Below are 17,055 nucleotides of genomic sequence, written 5' to 3'. Positions count from 1 at the left end.
ATCAGCAACAAGAAACTGTCAAACACTAAAGTCACGAAGCTGAAGGCAGTTTCGCATTTGCCAGCTTCTCGTTCGGATTCCCCCATTCCACCTTAAATGGGGCCTGCTACGGGAAAATTCAAACAAGAGGCTGGTGAATGAGAAGCTGACTTTAGCCTCATAAAATTCAAACATTGTGAGACATTTTACAAGAAACTGTTCTACTTTTGAGGAAAAGTTTCCTGCCAGAGATGTGAGAAAAGCAGCTATAGCTGAGCTAAAGCTTAAAGCAGTGCAAAGTAAGTCTGTGTTTTTGTTTATTTTATATTTTTTATGATTAACCCCAAGGCAGCTATAAATTTTTGGAAATCTACAACTGCCTTGGGGTGTATTTTTTGGGGTTGTACTAAAAAAAGCAGCTGTTCGGAAGCTTGTCAAATGCTTCTTTCACCTTCAAGATATACCCAGTTCGGCCAGTGTAGAGGTCTTAGCATGCTTTCAGATAATTTTATTTTTCCCAGGAGAATAAGCTGACAAAGTAGAATAGTATGTACAACTGTTGAAGGAGTGTGTAGTATACACATGTCTGTAATCTTATTGCTTGACCTTGATCTGAATTTCAATGGTAACTTGTACACCTATCACAATTGCCTTGACAACCTCAGTTACTGTATAGTCTCCAAGCTTCACCGCAGATGCGTTGCTATAGCATATTATTATATCCCACTCCACTTTCAGCATAATGCTGTAATTACAGTGCTACAGTATTACGCCATGGTTTGACTCACACACTGATAATAGGCTGACATTAATTGCAGCTGTGTCATGTTGAGGTAACAGTGAATCTATCTATATGTACACTAGAGTTTATAGATTCTGTTTCCTGATTTTTTTTTTTATAGATCTGAAGAGTCTCTACTTCCGTTATGACTGTTTTTGTCCTTAAAATGTAACTAAACTTCCTGTTTTTACTGTTTTCAGTTTTAATGATGTTTTATTACCGTCTTGGTTTCATTTCCGCTTGTCATAGATGTTTTTCGATCACGTACCTCTATTTTTGCAGTTTTTAGTTTTCTGCATAATTTAAGCTCAGCAGACATCCTTTACATTGTGTGAAATTTCATAAGGGTTAGACCAATAGAAATGCTCCAAATTTGCTTATACAAGTAAAATTGAAAGTAAAGAATGTTTTTGCCCTCTCCTGTAAAGTTTCTACTTTGGAGGTACTTGTGTTTCTTTGGACAGTGAAGATATGAGAAATAAAAAAGTTAACATTATTATTATTATTATTATTATTATTATTATTGTCAGTATTGTAGGTAACACTGTGCAAAGTAACAAGCTGTTTTCCTGTATTATATATTAGTGTAATGCAGTACAGTTTAAATTCTTATAATTATGTTACAGGTTTACCTTAATAAGAACTGTATTGCTTGCATTACTCATAGAATTGTATGCAAAAGTTTGGGCACCCCTGTTTGAAGTAAAAATTATTACACATCCTCTACATTTTAATGTACAATTACTGTTTATTTTCCTCATTTAACCAATTGTGAAAACAATTAACGTAAAATGTGGCCTGTGCAAACATTATGGTACATATAATGTTAAGTCTTTTTTCCAATATGTGGAATTTCCAAGGAAATCGTGCTCCAATATGAGCAGAAAACGCCATATTTAAGTGTGTCCTCTGTAGAGGATGTCTTACTTCATTTAGAAAATCAACAAAACACAATTACAAAATACAATTTATAATTTGACCAGTGGTGGTCAAACTTTTGCATACGACTGTACGTCTCTAAGACACCAACATTAATCACGCACAGTGTGTTTAAATTGTAAATTTCCTCTATATATAGATGAACACTGTACATAACTTGTGTGTGCATGTTTATTCATAAAGATTTTATTTAGCTCTTTTATTTTGAAGAGCTATTTTTAAACTATTTCTACTCAGCAGTTTCTGGGTTTTCAAACAGTATCAGCCGTTTATAATTTTACAGAGAGAAACTGAGACGTAATTAGTGATTAGATCACTTTTTCAAGGAAGTAATGAGTAAAATAAGTGCAAGAGAACCAAGTAAACTTGAGTAAACAGTGCAAGAGAACCAATTATCAATTTGTAATTGATTATATTTTGAGGTTTTTATTCTCACATGCTGACTCTACTCTGATCTGTCTGAATGGAAATGTGTGTTAGAATTAAATGAAGCAAATTTTTCAGTGTAAGGTTTGGAAAGTACCGTACCTGCTTCTGGGTCTCTGCGATGCCACGTGGTTAAAAAGGCGAGCTTTCTGGTCTTGGTGTTTTCCTCCGTCCTGAAACCAACAGTGTTTAAAGGCATAACTTCAGAGACAGATCATAAGAAACAGAGGGTCACTGCACAGCAGGCAGGCTTATTATGATGATTCAGTAGTGGTCAGGATTAATGGAGTGGATATCAGCGGTTAGGGTGTGGAGATGTATTTGTTTCTGTGCGGGTGTGACCTACTTCCCCAGCTGGTTCCTGGACAGGTCTAGCGTTCGGAGTTGAGAGCATTTCCATTTGTTGGGCGCAGGCAGAGTCGCGATTCGATTGCCGCACAGCTTCAGGGAGATGAGGGCCTGGAGCAAACGCACACATACATGCACACTAATGAGTCTGCTTGGGACCGCTTTAACCTGGACGTATGGCTTTTTCTCCCATTAAATCACAAGAAGAGTCTTGTACCGTGTCTGTATCTGCAGATTATTCTGCACACCCACACAGAAGAACAGGCCCGCAGCACAGGCTCCACACCTCCACACTGTAAAAATATTCACTAACGGCACATGCAGAGCAAACGCATAGAACAGCCCACACTCACTGGACACTTTAATAGATAAATCTACCTTGTATCTACACTTCTGGTTCTTTTTATCAGGTGCAATTACCACATACAGGAGCCCTAGGAAGTATTTGGACGCTTTAACTATTTAGGCATTGGTGAATGTTAGCAAAGTTTCATAAAATGGTTAATATTAGATCCGAGAAAAACTGACAGTGGTCTCTTTGTGTGGAGAAAGCCTGGAGAAGAACTCCAACCAGACCGCATTAACGTCAAAGACCAGGACTGTTTTTCTTACAATGCTCTCGCTGGGCTTGTGTTCGTCATGAACTCAGAACTGTATGAAGGCATTTTAGAAACTGTTCAAACTATGGTGACCTGAAACCCTCATTTTAAAAGAATACAGGGTGTCCCAAAAAAATTGACATCACTTCGTAGGCTAATAGCCAATTCTCCCTCAGATCTCAAATTTTAACAAAATGTGTAAAAACTAACCAAGTTTAATTTTAATGTTTTTTTTTCCGGGTTGAAGAATGGCCTTCACTAGAAATGAAAAGGCATTTGTGCGTTAGAATATGCTCGAACACAGTCACACAAGAGTGAGCAGCGTGCATTTTCGAGAAAATTCAATAAAAATGCACCAACTGGAAAGCAGATTTGGACATGGCACAAAAAATTCAAAGAGGAAGGCTGTCTGTGCAGGGCAAAGGGATCTGGACGACCACCAGTATCGGAAGATATTACATTTGTGAAGCTTTGTGAAATCAGTTATAAGATCTACATCCCTCTGAATTTCTTGTTCAAATTTTGATAAATAAATCTTGTATTGTTCAACATGAAGCCTATTTAATTTCGTTTGCCTACAACATGTAGTTACTCAGATATTCACATCTCAAATGATGTCAATTTTTTTGGGACACCCTGTACTTTGCCAAAATGGTAACAACAGTTTTAGAATTGTATGTGTGAAACAAAATCCCACTTGGTTTGACATTTTGACCCCATTTCACCTGGTCATTTCATCTGACTTGTACCTGAATTGAAGCCTGATATGATTTTAACCACATGCATCTACGCTTCATGATCAAATGTGTCTCTGCTTAGAACTACAAAGTGCACCTATATGGCAGGACCAGTGAGTGTACATAGGTTCTACACTGAAAGCCCCGGTTCTGCTAAAGACCTGGTTTACTTTTATTGAATTGACATCGTTAAGTGTGATTTTGCTCAATCAGCAACAAATCCAACCTGAGAGCGTGTAAACGTTTGGCATTTAGAGCGGGAGAGTTCTTACCTCTTCAGTTCAAAGAGCTCATGCGTTAAATTGCATTTGGGATGTTGGATTATTACGCCTTCGCCTAAAAGTCTTTCTCTCTCTCATACATACAAAATCCTCTTTGCCTTTCACTCAGAAGTTACAAGAATGTCAGAGCAGTAAAGGAAAAATCGAAAACAAGATGAAGTTCTTGTTGTCCTAGAGTTGTTATCTGGGTCGTCATTTCACCCGAACCATGTTAAACCACCTAATCGAAGTGTAATAAAGTATTAACTCACATCATAAATCATTCTTTAGAAACTGCAAATTCTGATAACATAGCCGATCTAACTTAATATTTTAGATATAATTTTTTTTTATAGTTGCAGTTAAATAGTGCTTTTCTGATATGATGATATAAATTCTTAGTAGTGACACTTCTTAAACAGCAGAAACTCACATTATACATTGAGGGTGGAGCTACCCAGAACTCTTTTCAGTATTGGTTTCCTCTTATTTTCCATTTTTTTAAATAAAAAAACAAGCAAAAAACTAAATTTGGGTTATTACACGTAAAATGGTTTAACCAGCTTTTGGTCCATCGTCTGGAGATCACAGGTTTGAATCCCAGATGCCAAAACCAAAATGATAGCATTTTCACTGATATCTCTAAAACCATGGGCTGCCAATATCAGATGATATTATATATACCGTGACTGCTTTTCCAATTTTGCTCAGGTTATACACAAAACTGTAGATTAACTTATTAATATGCATTTTGCTTTGGCAACTCAACTAGAACCAAGATACACAAACCAATCATTTTTTTCAGTCAAAAGCAACATAGCACGAAAATAAATGTCACTGCAATTACACAAATCTTGTTTTTTTTCTAATTTATGATCTTAGTTTATAATTTTATAATCTTATACTCCTACTCTTTCATTTGATGCTCAGGTGTGGCCAAAATGTCTTATTTCACATTTGTAGCACTGCTAAACTAATCTTTCTGATCCTGCTGCTGGACTGTTGCCTGGACCACTATAATTCTCTCCTCACAGATATCAGCTCTAGATCCCAATCAAGAGCTTCAGACTGTCCACAACTGAGCTGCCTGGCTTTTTGTTAACACCTAATACTGGCACCACATCACACCTGGGTTTTAAAATCTTCACTGCTTTCCCATTAAAGAAGTAATCTTGCTCCCTCTTATCTCAGACCTCTAGCTAGACAGACTGATGGATACATGGAGAGATGGATGGAAGAATGCATGGATGGGTAGACCGGTATGTTTTATGGATCTAAGAGGAAATTAGGACAACAGAAAAAGAATATAGGACATTATTCTGATCTCTTTCTTCCCTATCAAAGCTCCTGCACTCTTAGATCTTTTTCTGGTCTGCTTTTTATGTCCAACCTCTGTAGTATCAGGGATCTAGATGATGATGATGATGATGATGATTATTATTATTATTATTATTATTATTATTATTATTATGCCTCAGCCCAGTGGAATGCTGGTGTTAAGCATCTTGCTGAAGCAGCCACGGGCAGTAGGTAGAGTGGGACAGTTTGTGCTGCCTCTACAGCCCTTAAGTGAGACTTTAAGCACTAAATCATAGATTGCATTAAGCACAAAGCTGGGCCCTCTATCTGCTGGACCACCTTTTGCCAGGCATGCACTGAAAAAACGCCCAACACTGGAAGACTTCACTTTAAATTGTGACTAATACTAGTACATAAATTCTTAATAACACTAATAATGACCAGTTCCATGAATGTATGCATCCAGACAAAATCCTGCTGAGTAATGAAACCTATGCTCTATAAACAGTAAAAAAATAGACAAAGGCATAAAGGAAAATATAAACATAGATGCAACAAAGAACAGCACAAATAATGAAAGCAATGCCATCATGAGGCAAAAAAGAGAATTACAGGTCAACAAAACGTCTGCATGACCTCTGACTGGACCAGTTTTACAGAGCACACCCAATATATACTGTTTAAGAAATGATTCAAGCACCTCTTTAATAAGTGCTATGATTTATTATTATGCAAACCATCCAAAACTGATGTAGCTGCAGCTTGTCTTTACTCAAAGCAGCTACTGAAACGTACGGTAGTAGACGGATTTCCTCACCTCGAGCTCGAATATGTAGGAGGGCAGTTCCTTCAGGGCATTCTCAGAGAAGTCCACCTCTTTCAGATGGGTCCTCCAGAAGATGGAGATGGTGTCCGGGAGGCTCTCGATTTGGTTGTATGCAGCTTTGCAGATTTTCTACACAAAAAGCATTGATTTGATTACACTAACAATCAACAGAATATAGAGAACATTTCATAATGAAATAGTCCAAAAAAACAAAATTTCATTAATGAAAATCTCATTATATTAATTAGAGTTAATGGTTTTCAATTTTCTTATAAATCTACAGCAATAATACAAAACAATACTGTATATTTGTATTATACATTGTAGAAACAATGTAGAACGCACCATTACAAACAGTACTTAAAAGGTTATTTTTGGCCTAAAACTAGCATCTAATATGTTACTTGTTATTTTATGCAGTATTCTGTAGCGCAGCATTGCATCCCTCAGCCTCATCAGTTTAAGACTTCATGATTCTGTATCATATTCATGTGCATTGCTGTTCTCTCACTACAATACCCAGCATGCATTACACAAATACATCACACAATCATTGGGATCTCTAACTGTGTGTGGTCCAGCGTTAAGTCTCACTGTGTACCTGTGGATGTGACGCCACATATCAACAATCTGATTGGTTGCCGCACAGTTAATTTGCTTAAAGTTCATCCAGAACTAGAGAGCGGTGGTTTGATGTGTCAGCTGGATGTATATGTTGTATATGTCATCTCTCGCCTCATTATAGCACTATATGACATGTTCTGTTTGATGTAAATTACCGCAACAAAAAAAAAGGGCGCATCATTTGAATGCTGTCATTCGTCACGTCACATATATGCTGCTTAAAATTTCAGCACCCCCAACTTAAAACACCTTCCTGCGCTCCTCGTCTGGTTTGTCGGATTTGGGCGACTGTGTGCTTCAAATGAGTTTTAAAGGTGACTTTCCACAGGAGAAAATCAGCATACATGTATTTTTATAACTTTTAAAACTAAAAAATTAAACAAACATCATGGAGTTAAAGGGCTCATATTTTGGAAAACCTAATATTCGGCACTTTTTTGAATAAATGAGTGTGAAGTAAAATTTAAACACTGTCAAAGATTCAAAACATATCACTCACTACCCACTCCATACAGTCCATATATGGAAACTAAGCTGCAAAAATGTTTTGAAATCACTGTTTCTGTGACCTCATGAGCACCAATTCATTTACATGTATTCACCTATTCAGCCCACAGCAGTTTAGCTCAGCCCATTTACACTGAAGTACTAAGTAGTGTTTCAGTTCTGTATTTTGAAAGAGCCAATCTGAACCTTATTTCACACTTAAAGGCACAGTAACAAAAACTGCCTGTTTACGGGATAAAGAGAGGCTGGAAAATGGTCATGTAAAAATTCATTACTACCATTTGGGCCCTTTAAGGCAGTACTGAGTCAACGCAACTTAAAAAATATAATATGGTAAAATTATGTAACAGATATGTAAGACATACCCTTAAGGGTCCTACCCCAGTGGCAGCGTGTGAACAGTACAGTTTGCTGTCTTTTTTACAAAAAATATGCAAAGCATCGCTATTTAGCGCGCTTATTTTCTTCTGGCTCATTGAAAATGCCACAGGAAAGGAAGGAAGTATTTCAACTGTTTGTTTTTAGTCTAAAATGCTTTTATGAAATGACACACAGATGCACAGAGAGGGAAGAAAGGGAAGACAGCGAACATGTGACGGATTTGGGAAAGCACCAACACACCAGAGGGCAGGCCCAGGGGTCTGGGAAGCGGCCGAGTCTGTTCTTGCTGATGTTGAGGCTGCTGAGTTTTTTAAAGCAGTGCAGCACGGAGGAGGGGAGATTGGTCAGACAGTTTTCAGACACGTCCAGCTCCTGAAGCCTGCGCAGTCCTATCCAGTTAGTGCCTGAAAGAGAAAGGGGGACAAGAGAGAAAGACAGCGGGAGAGAGAGATATATGTTCAGTCACTGCAGTCATTACGTTTCAAAACACACGTGTCAGGCTCCAGTCCTTGCGGGCCAAAATACTGCAGACTTCAGCACACTGCCTCATTAAACACACCTGATTCAGCTCATCGGCTAGTTAGCAAGTCTTTCATGAACTGAATTCAGAGTGTTAGATGAGGGTAAACGCTGACCTCTACAGCACTTTGGCCCAGAAGGTCCCCAGTTTGACAGGACTGGTTTAAAACGTATGTTGAGAAAGAAAAGTCTGGTGAAAAAAATGTATGTATTCAATTCCCTCCTCATCCCAAGTGTCCCAAGACATGTTCGCTGTCTGGAATTTGCTTCTTTAGTATTGAACTGGAGCTAATATAGCTGGGTCATGCCAGTCTTGGGTCAACGATGTTGCTATATGTCATTAGAGTATAAAATGTAGTCTGTTGCACTGAACAGCATCAGTAAAGCTGCAGCACCACTGACAACTTCTCAAATCTAAGATTTTCTAAAATATAGTCTCCTTCCACTTTAGTATCAAGGTCACATTGTATATAGAAACGTACAAACATTGTATTAATGTTGTTATTTTATTTCAATTCTATTTTTCATGAGTAACACCACTGACAATCTTTTGACCAAATATATCAAATTAGACAGTCTAAGAAGACAGTCTTCTATACAAGAAGCGTTTTGTATTTTTTATGTTTCTTTAACACCACATTTTGGGACAAGATTTATGATCAAGAACATTATATGTATTTATTTGAAATACTGAAAAACATGCATCACAATTGTAGTTTCACTTAAAAATAACACTGTGATGTCACTGCTGTATCCTGCTGGATTTCATGCACAACATCATAATCACTAACATAAAATTTAAAAAGAAGAATTATCACGTTTTGCTTCTTTATAAAACAAACAACACAGACATCAACTTTCTGTGGTTTATTCTAATTCTGAGCTCATTGAAATGCTTTAAAGTTTTACCATTTGCCACATTTGTGATGGTCAAACGACCCAACAAACAAGTAATAAGAGTTTATGGTTAGGGGTGGAAAATATGACAACATTTCTTACTATTGTGATAAATTACACATTACATCTCATTACATCACATAAAGAGCGCAGACCAGCTGCAGGTTTCACTGCCAAGAGAACATAATTAGTCCTGTTTGACTGGGTTTATTGCAGCGCAGTAAAAACACTGAATAAAAATCATTGTATTCAAAGTTATTGATTTTTTTTTTTTGTAAATTTGGCACTACTGGTCCTTTCTGTCTGTTCAAACTTATTAAGCGTCAGGAAAACAAAATCTTGTGAAACATACTGTGTATAGTGAGAATGTCTTCAACTATTGAGATATAATATTTATAATGTTGCCCATCCCTATTTAAGTAATCTCTATTAGACTTGCTTATGGTTTTGAAAATGTATGACACACTAGCCACGTTTACATGCAGTCTGATAGTCCATTAATAATCCGACTAATGACTCAATCGGAATAGAATACGTCCATGTATACACCTCAATCGAAGTAGACTAGTCCAATTGAGGCCATTCAGAATGCAATTTCCATCCGATTGAACGAGGTGGGAAATCCTGTAAACAATCTGTTAAATAGAAGAATAATATTGTATCTGTATCTGTGCCTGTATCTGTATTCTGCAAATGTTCATCACATCATAGAGAAAGTTTATAACGTTCAACACGGCAGGAGCAGAAACTGGTCTGCAGAGGAGATGAAGTTTATGCTCTGATCTTTAAAAGACGGCGGTGGGACGGGCGTCCAGCTTATGTGTCTCAGAACACGACGTCTTCCTCTCGCCCTTCTTTAATAAGCACATGTGAAGTACGTTTTCCTGAGTCTGACATCATTTTAAAGCAAATAAAACACACAAGCACTGCTCACTGCTGCTCATCTCACTCTGACTGGACTCTCGTGATGCTCATTGTCATGGTAATGTGTTACTCTACGCATGCACGTTAGTTTGGATCGGATTACTTGTTGTGTGCATGTAAACACAGATTTGCCATCAGATTATTGAGTAGAGTGAGCATATCAACACCTAAGTCTTAATCTATAATCAGAATGCATTAAATCGGATTGACAAAAATCTTTGCATGTAAACGCAGCAACTCTCAGACATAAACATGGACAAAAGTACAGGCAGAAGCTCCAGTGCAAACCTAAAGAAACTTTACAGACCTTAAACTCGTTTTGGCTTACTGTCTACAATTGGCTAAATGGGCCAAATTGTATGCATTAGATTTTTTTTTTTGCCAAATTATTTCTCTAGGTTGAAAGTTACCATCACAGTTTAGATTGCAGTTCCTTGTCTTTTGAAAGCTCAATGTAAATTAAACCTATTATTGTTAAACAGCATAACAGCAGTAAAAGAGGCACCTCCAGCCTGTGGCAACTAAACACTTACATAACCGTGCGCTTTCTAAAAAGCATTATGAGGAAATGAGATCCAGATATATTGGCTCTGACCTGTGTTAATCTGCCATTCTCATCAGGAGTTCTCAACTTTAACTTAAACAGTCATCTAATTACACTTCACTCAATCTGCTCATGTAAATAACTCGCTACAAACAATTAGCCACGGTGTGGGAGGGTACGGCTGGGTGGAAACACGTGCATGTGTATGTTTGCGTTTGCGTGCGGGTACCGTTGGGGATATTGAAGAGGACGCTGAGTTTGTTCTTGGCTGCGGAGAGCCGCTGGATCTGGCCGAGATGCAGCAGGCCAGCCGGGAGGCTCTCCAGCTCGTTCTCACACAGATTGATCTGGCTTAATCTTCAGAGGACACAAACAGCACCAGCACCCCATGAAGAGCAGGAGGAGAGAGAGATACAGAGAGAGAGAGAGAGAGAGAGGGGGAGAGATTACATTACTTTATACTAAGCTTAGGGCCACAAATAACTCAAAGGCAGATGTCTCAGATGGAAGAACATTGTGTTGTGTTCTTTCAAGTAGCTTTTCAGTTTTCCATAAAGTGGTGAGACACAGTGGAGACCAGCATGAAAATGAAGCACAATTCAGATTGGAGTGATTGAGGGGATGTGACTTTTTTTTTTCTTTGTAACCGGATTATGAGGCTAGTATGTCCCCTAACCATCCCCTTTTATTAGAAACATCTACCTCGTACTTCCACTCACTGGCCACTTTATTAGAAGCACCTACATTGTGTTTCCCTTCACTCGCCACTTTATTAGAAACATCTACTGTGTGCTTCCACTCACTGGCCACTTTATTAGAAACACCTACCTTGTGCTTCCGCTAAATGGTCACTTTATTAGAAACACCTTCTTGTACTTCCACTCACTGGCCACTTTATTAGAAACACCAACCTTGTGCTTCCACTCACTGGCCACTTTATTAGAAACATCTACTTGTACTTCCACTCACTGGCCACTTTATTAGAAACACCTACCTCATATATCCACTCACCGGCCACTTTATTAGAAACATCTGCCTTGTACTTCCACTCATTGGCCACTTTATTAGAAACACTCACCTTGTGCTTCCCAGTTAAAATGAAAAAGAAAAAAAATTGCAATCAATTACACTTTAACTGTTAGATTGAAAGTGGTCAAGCTGCCAAAATATCCAGTCAAGACTGGCTCTGCCAGCCAGAAACTGACTGTTGATGAACGACTAGAGGATGGATAACACAAACTGCATCGCATCGACAGATGAACTACAGTCTCTAACTGTACACCAGCAAAGTTGAGTTTCAAGAGAGGGGTTTCTGATGCAGTGGTCAGTCCATCTTGTTTTGTATCATACTATGCTGTATGTGGCTCTACCTGCTGCAGATGATCTCTTGCGATGATTGAGGGGTGGGCAGCTCTTTGAACTGGTTGTAGGACAAGTTGAGTGCGTGAAGGTGGATGAGACCCCAAGGCACCACAGAGGGCAGAGAGTTCAGATTATTATGGGATAGATCCAGCACCGTGATCCTGGAGGACACGTCTAGGAACCAGTCCAGGTCCAGCCACTGCAGCTTCAGTCCTGACCACTGCACTCTCAGAGACTGAAGAAACACACAAGGACATTCAGGGATTCAGAGAGGACAAACACACTTAGTCAGCACTCAACAACAGGCTGTATTAATTAAACAATATTACTGCTGCAACCAATGATTTCTTTATTGTTATGGTGGCAACTCTGTGCGTAAATGACGTTTTTCCTGCGAATGTTGTGGCTGCGGACTCAGAATCGACCAATGATTATGGGAGCATTTGTGAAAAGCACCAGATTCAAAAGTGAGAGTAAATAAATCACAATATTCATTGGAAAGGAAATCATGTGCTTTCACGTAACAGAGAAAATTAAGGCTGATTTTAAAGTGGTTTGCTTGGGTTGAGAGAAATTTTGAGGGTGTATTTACGCAAAAGATTTGGGTGAATATATAGTTCCAGTGTTTGTTAGCAACATTAGTCTTGTAGCTGCAGTGTTAACATAAAGAAGCAAAATTTGGACAGTAAACGTGTCTTGAGTGATCGACAACATCTGGGGTAAATAGAAAATTGTGTAAATTTGATTTTATGCTGAAACATTTTTAAGACGTAATCAGGCCTAATATATGGAATAATTTTAATATGAATGTGTCTTCATTTTGAATACAAATGACAATCATGTCTACTGGGATATTTAAAAAAAATGAAAAATAACTATAACAACAGTATAATAACTGTATAATAATAATGTATAACTGTATAATAATAATAATAATAATAATAATAACTGTAGCCTTCATTATCTACAGTATTGTCATATGTTTTAAGTGGGGAAATGTAATGGAGCAAAGTGGTTCTTTGAGTGTTCATGGGTTTTTTATAGAACCTTTGAAGAACCTTATGAACAGGACCCAGCAGTAAAGTGTTACCATATTTCTTTTATACAACAGCTCTGCAAAACTGCAAAGCAAAGAAGTCCATAATATTATATCAAACATGCTTAAATATTCCTTCCGCTACCAAAAGTAGCATCCTTTTGTGATTTGGATAGTGCAGTAAAGTTGCTTTTAACTTTCTCTCTGATTTTTCATGAATAAAAACAAAGAAATCAAACTTTCATTTTCTCACTCCTTAAAGACATTAAAGATATTAAAAAAAAATGCAGAAATGCAGAAATGCAGACCACTGGTGATTTAGGCATTAAGGGACTGTCTAAAAAGTGAAAAACATAATTCCCATGTATTTAGCTGAAATCACAGCAAATCACTTGTTTTAAAGTTTTAAAGTTGAAACAGTTGAAAAAGTTTTAAAGTTGAAAGTTGAACAGCTTCCTTTCAGAAGGATACAAATCCCAGTTAAAGGAAGCCCCTCTCTTTACTACCAGTCATTTTGCCTTCTTTTAGTTGAACACATGGAAAATGAACATTTGAAACATTCATGTTACGCACAGTTAAGACATCCTCTTAATGACTAAAACATTAGTGATCTGCATTTCCAGACAAAATTTAACAACAGACACTTTGAACTACATTTAATAACAGACATCTTTGAAATACACTTGATTAGAGTTTGTTCTCCGTCTTCTCAGCAGCGGGAAAATGCAGGTTTGATCATGTTTAAATGAGATATCGAGAAAAGAAAGTCCAACCCAATGTCTAATTTAACACACACTGTCCTGTGCTGTCACGGAACTACTGCAATATCAGGTTCAGCTTAGCTTCAGCTCTATACATCAATGAGTACGTTTACATGCACTCAATGATCCGATCATAATCGAATATCTGAAGTTATCTGATTAGTCAAATGGTCATCTAGACAGCACACTCTCTGATTTCTTAGATTGGAGTATAGTCTAGAAATCTGACAGAGAGCTGGATTTTAGCTCAGTAATCAGTTTTCTCAGTGCATGTAAACTCTTACTCTGATTTCTTTCGGCTTGCTCAGTCTGCGCATGTGCGAAAACAGACAGCGGTTCACAGAAATAAGCGAGCAGTGTTGCCGCGAGATGCCGCAAAACACTTTTAGAGCATCGCTGAAAGCAAATACATGCTTAACAAAATGATGGATTTAAATATTCTTCATCTTCTAGACGATGTATGTTCACATTTTCAGGTAAAGTGTTGCAATATTTTAAAAAAAAAGCTGTTTTACATCACGTTTACGTCACAACTTCTTCTGTGAGTTTATTGGTCAGTTTCAAAGCAGAAATCTGATTACTGCCTGACTCATGTAGACCTGGAATTTCCCCATTATCTGATTACACAAATGCATGTAAACGCGTTGATCGGATTACTGACAAAATCTGATTTTCTGCAGTTATCAGATTATTCAGTGCATGTAAACACACTGACTATGCGCTAGACGAACCTGAACTTGATTTTGTTTCAGTCAGTCTGTAAAACTTCCACAGCTCATCTTGTTTGCTGAATTATATTCTGGTAATTTCTGGCTAATTCCATCTTGTTCAGTTGTTCAGCTGCTGAAAAGCTTATGGGTAACAAGGGCTTCGGAATTGGATGTCCTGCTGTTACATCTTTCTTTAAAACAGGCTGTAGGTAAAAAATGATCATACTAATTATCTTACTAATGTGTCCATTTTCAGTTTTTGGATGTGGTCAAATAGAAAGAAACAGTTTCTGCAGTGAAAGTTTCTATTGTGATAGAAATATACTGTCATCACAAATAAAAGGCTAGAACACTTCTCAGCCAATCAGATTGTGCCGTCGGATCTAATGGTTGTATAATAACAATTAGATACTTTCCTAAATCTCTCAGCCCTTCCTAAGAATGCAAAGCATGTCCTGCAGAGACATTATTCCAAACACACACACAGTTATACACAGAGAGGAAGTGTTTCTCAGAGGTAGGAAAGTACACAGCTCTGCGTGCAACACCAGTCTCACGCTTGTAATCTGAACCGCTCACTCTCTTATGAATAACACTGTAACAACATAACACTTCATGTACATATGATGTGTCTACATCTACAAATCTACAGCTCACATATTACACTCAACATTTACAGCATACATAGTGCACTGATGCAGGCTATTACAACCAAGCCAGCTGTTCCAGCCTTAAAGTAGAGTACTAGCCTCTGAAAACTGCAAAAAGCCCACCGAACAGAGCCCTAACAGGCCCCGCTCAGAATCACACCACTGACTGTAATCTGAGCCTCAGCAAGTTCGGTGAAGTAAGCTTACTGGCTGCGTGCTCCCATCGCACCGCGTGTCCTTCTCCTCCAGGAGGCGCTGTCTCAGCAGCTGCCGGCTGAACTCGCCGTGGTCCATTAACGTGTATGAAGAGAAGCCAGCGCCATTCTCCAGCAGAAAGTCGGCTATCTCCTTATTCCCTGAGAAGAAACAAGAAGGAGTGAAACTACGGTTCACAGTTACGCAACAGGAAGTGTTACGTGTTCTATATTCTCTCTCTCGCTCTCTCTCGCTCTGTCTCGCTCTCCGTCTACCTTTAAAGAGGAACTGCTCATGTACTGCAAGGATCAATGGAGTGAAAGTAGGTAGTGTGCAAAAAATCCTGTTTTCTGTCCTCGCTGGACAATTCAAGCGAAAACAACACGCTTAACAATCCTTCAGTGATCAGAGACGCTACTCTCATTCATCTACCTTTCTTCCAGTTGTACTGGTGAAGGTAATAGTGAGCAATGACCTCATGAAACGTGCAGTCAATAAGCAATGGCTTCCTGTTTCTTGAAAGGCTCTCACTCACTTTTCCTTCCCTCGTGTGCCTTCTTTTGTATGATTTGTATGTTCTGAAGCCTCTGCTCGTTTCTGTCTTATCTCAGAGCTAACCTGTTGAGTACTACTGGTTAACTCAGAGACATGACAGAAACAGGCAGATGTTACAAAATATATTAACTCAGTTGTACATGGAGAGGTGGGATGATGTAATGTTATCACAGGATGTCTGTAATGTTCATCAGAAACCTCTGAACGGGAGTGGCTGCTTGACTTCCATACTGCAGTCACACAGTCCTCAATACACAATACGTACAGCTGCTCAGGAGCAAGAAGCATCTGTTATAAACGATCCATTGAGCTGTCTTAAAGAGGATTTCCACTGAGTTTTCAAAATTTCTGCAAAATTCAGTCATCGAAATGTAAATAAAGTCATTCAGATAATAATAATAATAAATAGTTCATTGTAGAGAAATGTATTGACTCAGATTTCTTAACAGTGGTGGTGTTAGGAACCAGGAGTCTCCATATCTACAATACAAATACAGCCATTTTATTTTCCATCTAAAATGGCCAGTGAACCTGCAAGTGTACCGCAAGTTTTTATATGTTGATGATGGTAAAACAGTGAAAAATCAGACCATCTAAGCTTCTTTTGAGGGTTATTTTGCCTTATAACATTGCACCGCCATGAGTGGATTTGAAAAAAAAAAAGAGCATTTCAAGCCAAAATCTCATATCAAACTGTCCTAAAACAATGTCTCAGACATCAGACAGCATATTCAGAAGTATTTCATTTAATAACTGTCCTGAATAAACACTGCAGAGCTCTGGTTCCTATCACCACCACTGTGAACAATTCTGATTTGGTAAGAACGGCACATTTCACATAAAAACACTCGGAAAGACTTGAATCCTAACCCTTAAATTATGCAGAATTTCTTCAATGTCATCTGCTTGAGCATCTACAGCTAACAGTCAACATTGCTGGATAAAATGTCATTTTAAAATGCTTTTAATGTTTGGAGTTGTACACTAATAAGAGGATAATATCAGCTGGATTTTGGCCACAGAGAATCCAAATAAATTCTCATTTGTTTGTCTCCATACTTCACTAACTCCTTTTCCACAATAATAGTAACATAATTAATATTAATATATGAATATAACTTGGGCTTATTTCCATAGTATGTAAAAGCCACTGACGCAAGACTGCAGGACTGACATGGTGAATTTGGATACTCCTC

The 17,055-nt window shown here is 38.1% G+C and overlaps 1 protein-coding gene across 1 annotated transcript in view; it reads right to left on the bottom strand.

Annotated features, from left to right (window-relative positions):
* Positions 1-17,055, bottom strand: part of lrrk1 (leucine-rich repeat kinase 1) — a 154,784-nt gene that overhangs the window by 86,546 nt on the left and 51,183 nt on the right. The window contains exons 6-12 of the mRNA XM_036586228.1: positions 15,317-15,465; positions 11,961-12,187; positions 10,820-10,947; positions 7,947-8,110; positions 6,186-6,323; positions 2,472-2,584; positions 2,228-2,298 (exon numbers count right to left, since the gene is read on the bottom strand). Of these exons, the coding sequence (XP_036442121.1) occupies positions 2,228-2,298; positions 2,472-2,584; positions 6,186-6,323; positions 7,947-8,110; positions 10,820-10,947; positions 11,961-12,187; positions 15,317-15,465 (990 nt within the window). The remainder of the gene's footprint in view (positions 1-2,227; positions 2,299-2,471; positions 2,585-6,185; positions 6,324-7,946; positions 8,111-10,819; positions 10,948-11,960; positions 12,188-15,316; positions 15,466-17,055) is intronic.

The sequence above is a fragment of the Colossoma macropomum genome, unplaced genomic scaffold (assembly GCF_904425465.1).
Source record: "Colossoma macropomum unplaced genomic scaffold, Colossoma_macropomum, whole genome shotgun sequence".
Lineage (NCBI taxonomy): Eukaryota > Metazoa > Chordata > Actinopteri > Characiformes > Serrasalmidae > Colossoma > Colossoma macropomum.
The sequence above is the reverse complement of the archived record's forward strand: the minus strand, read 5'-3'. Positions and strand labels throughout refer to the sequence as shown.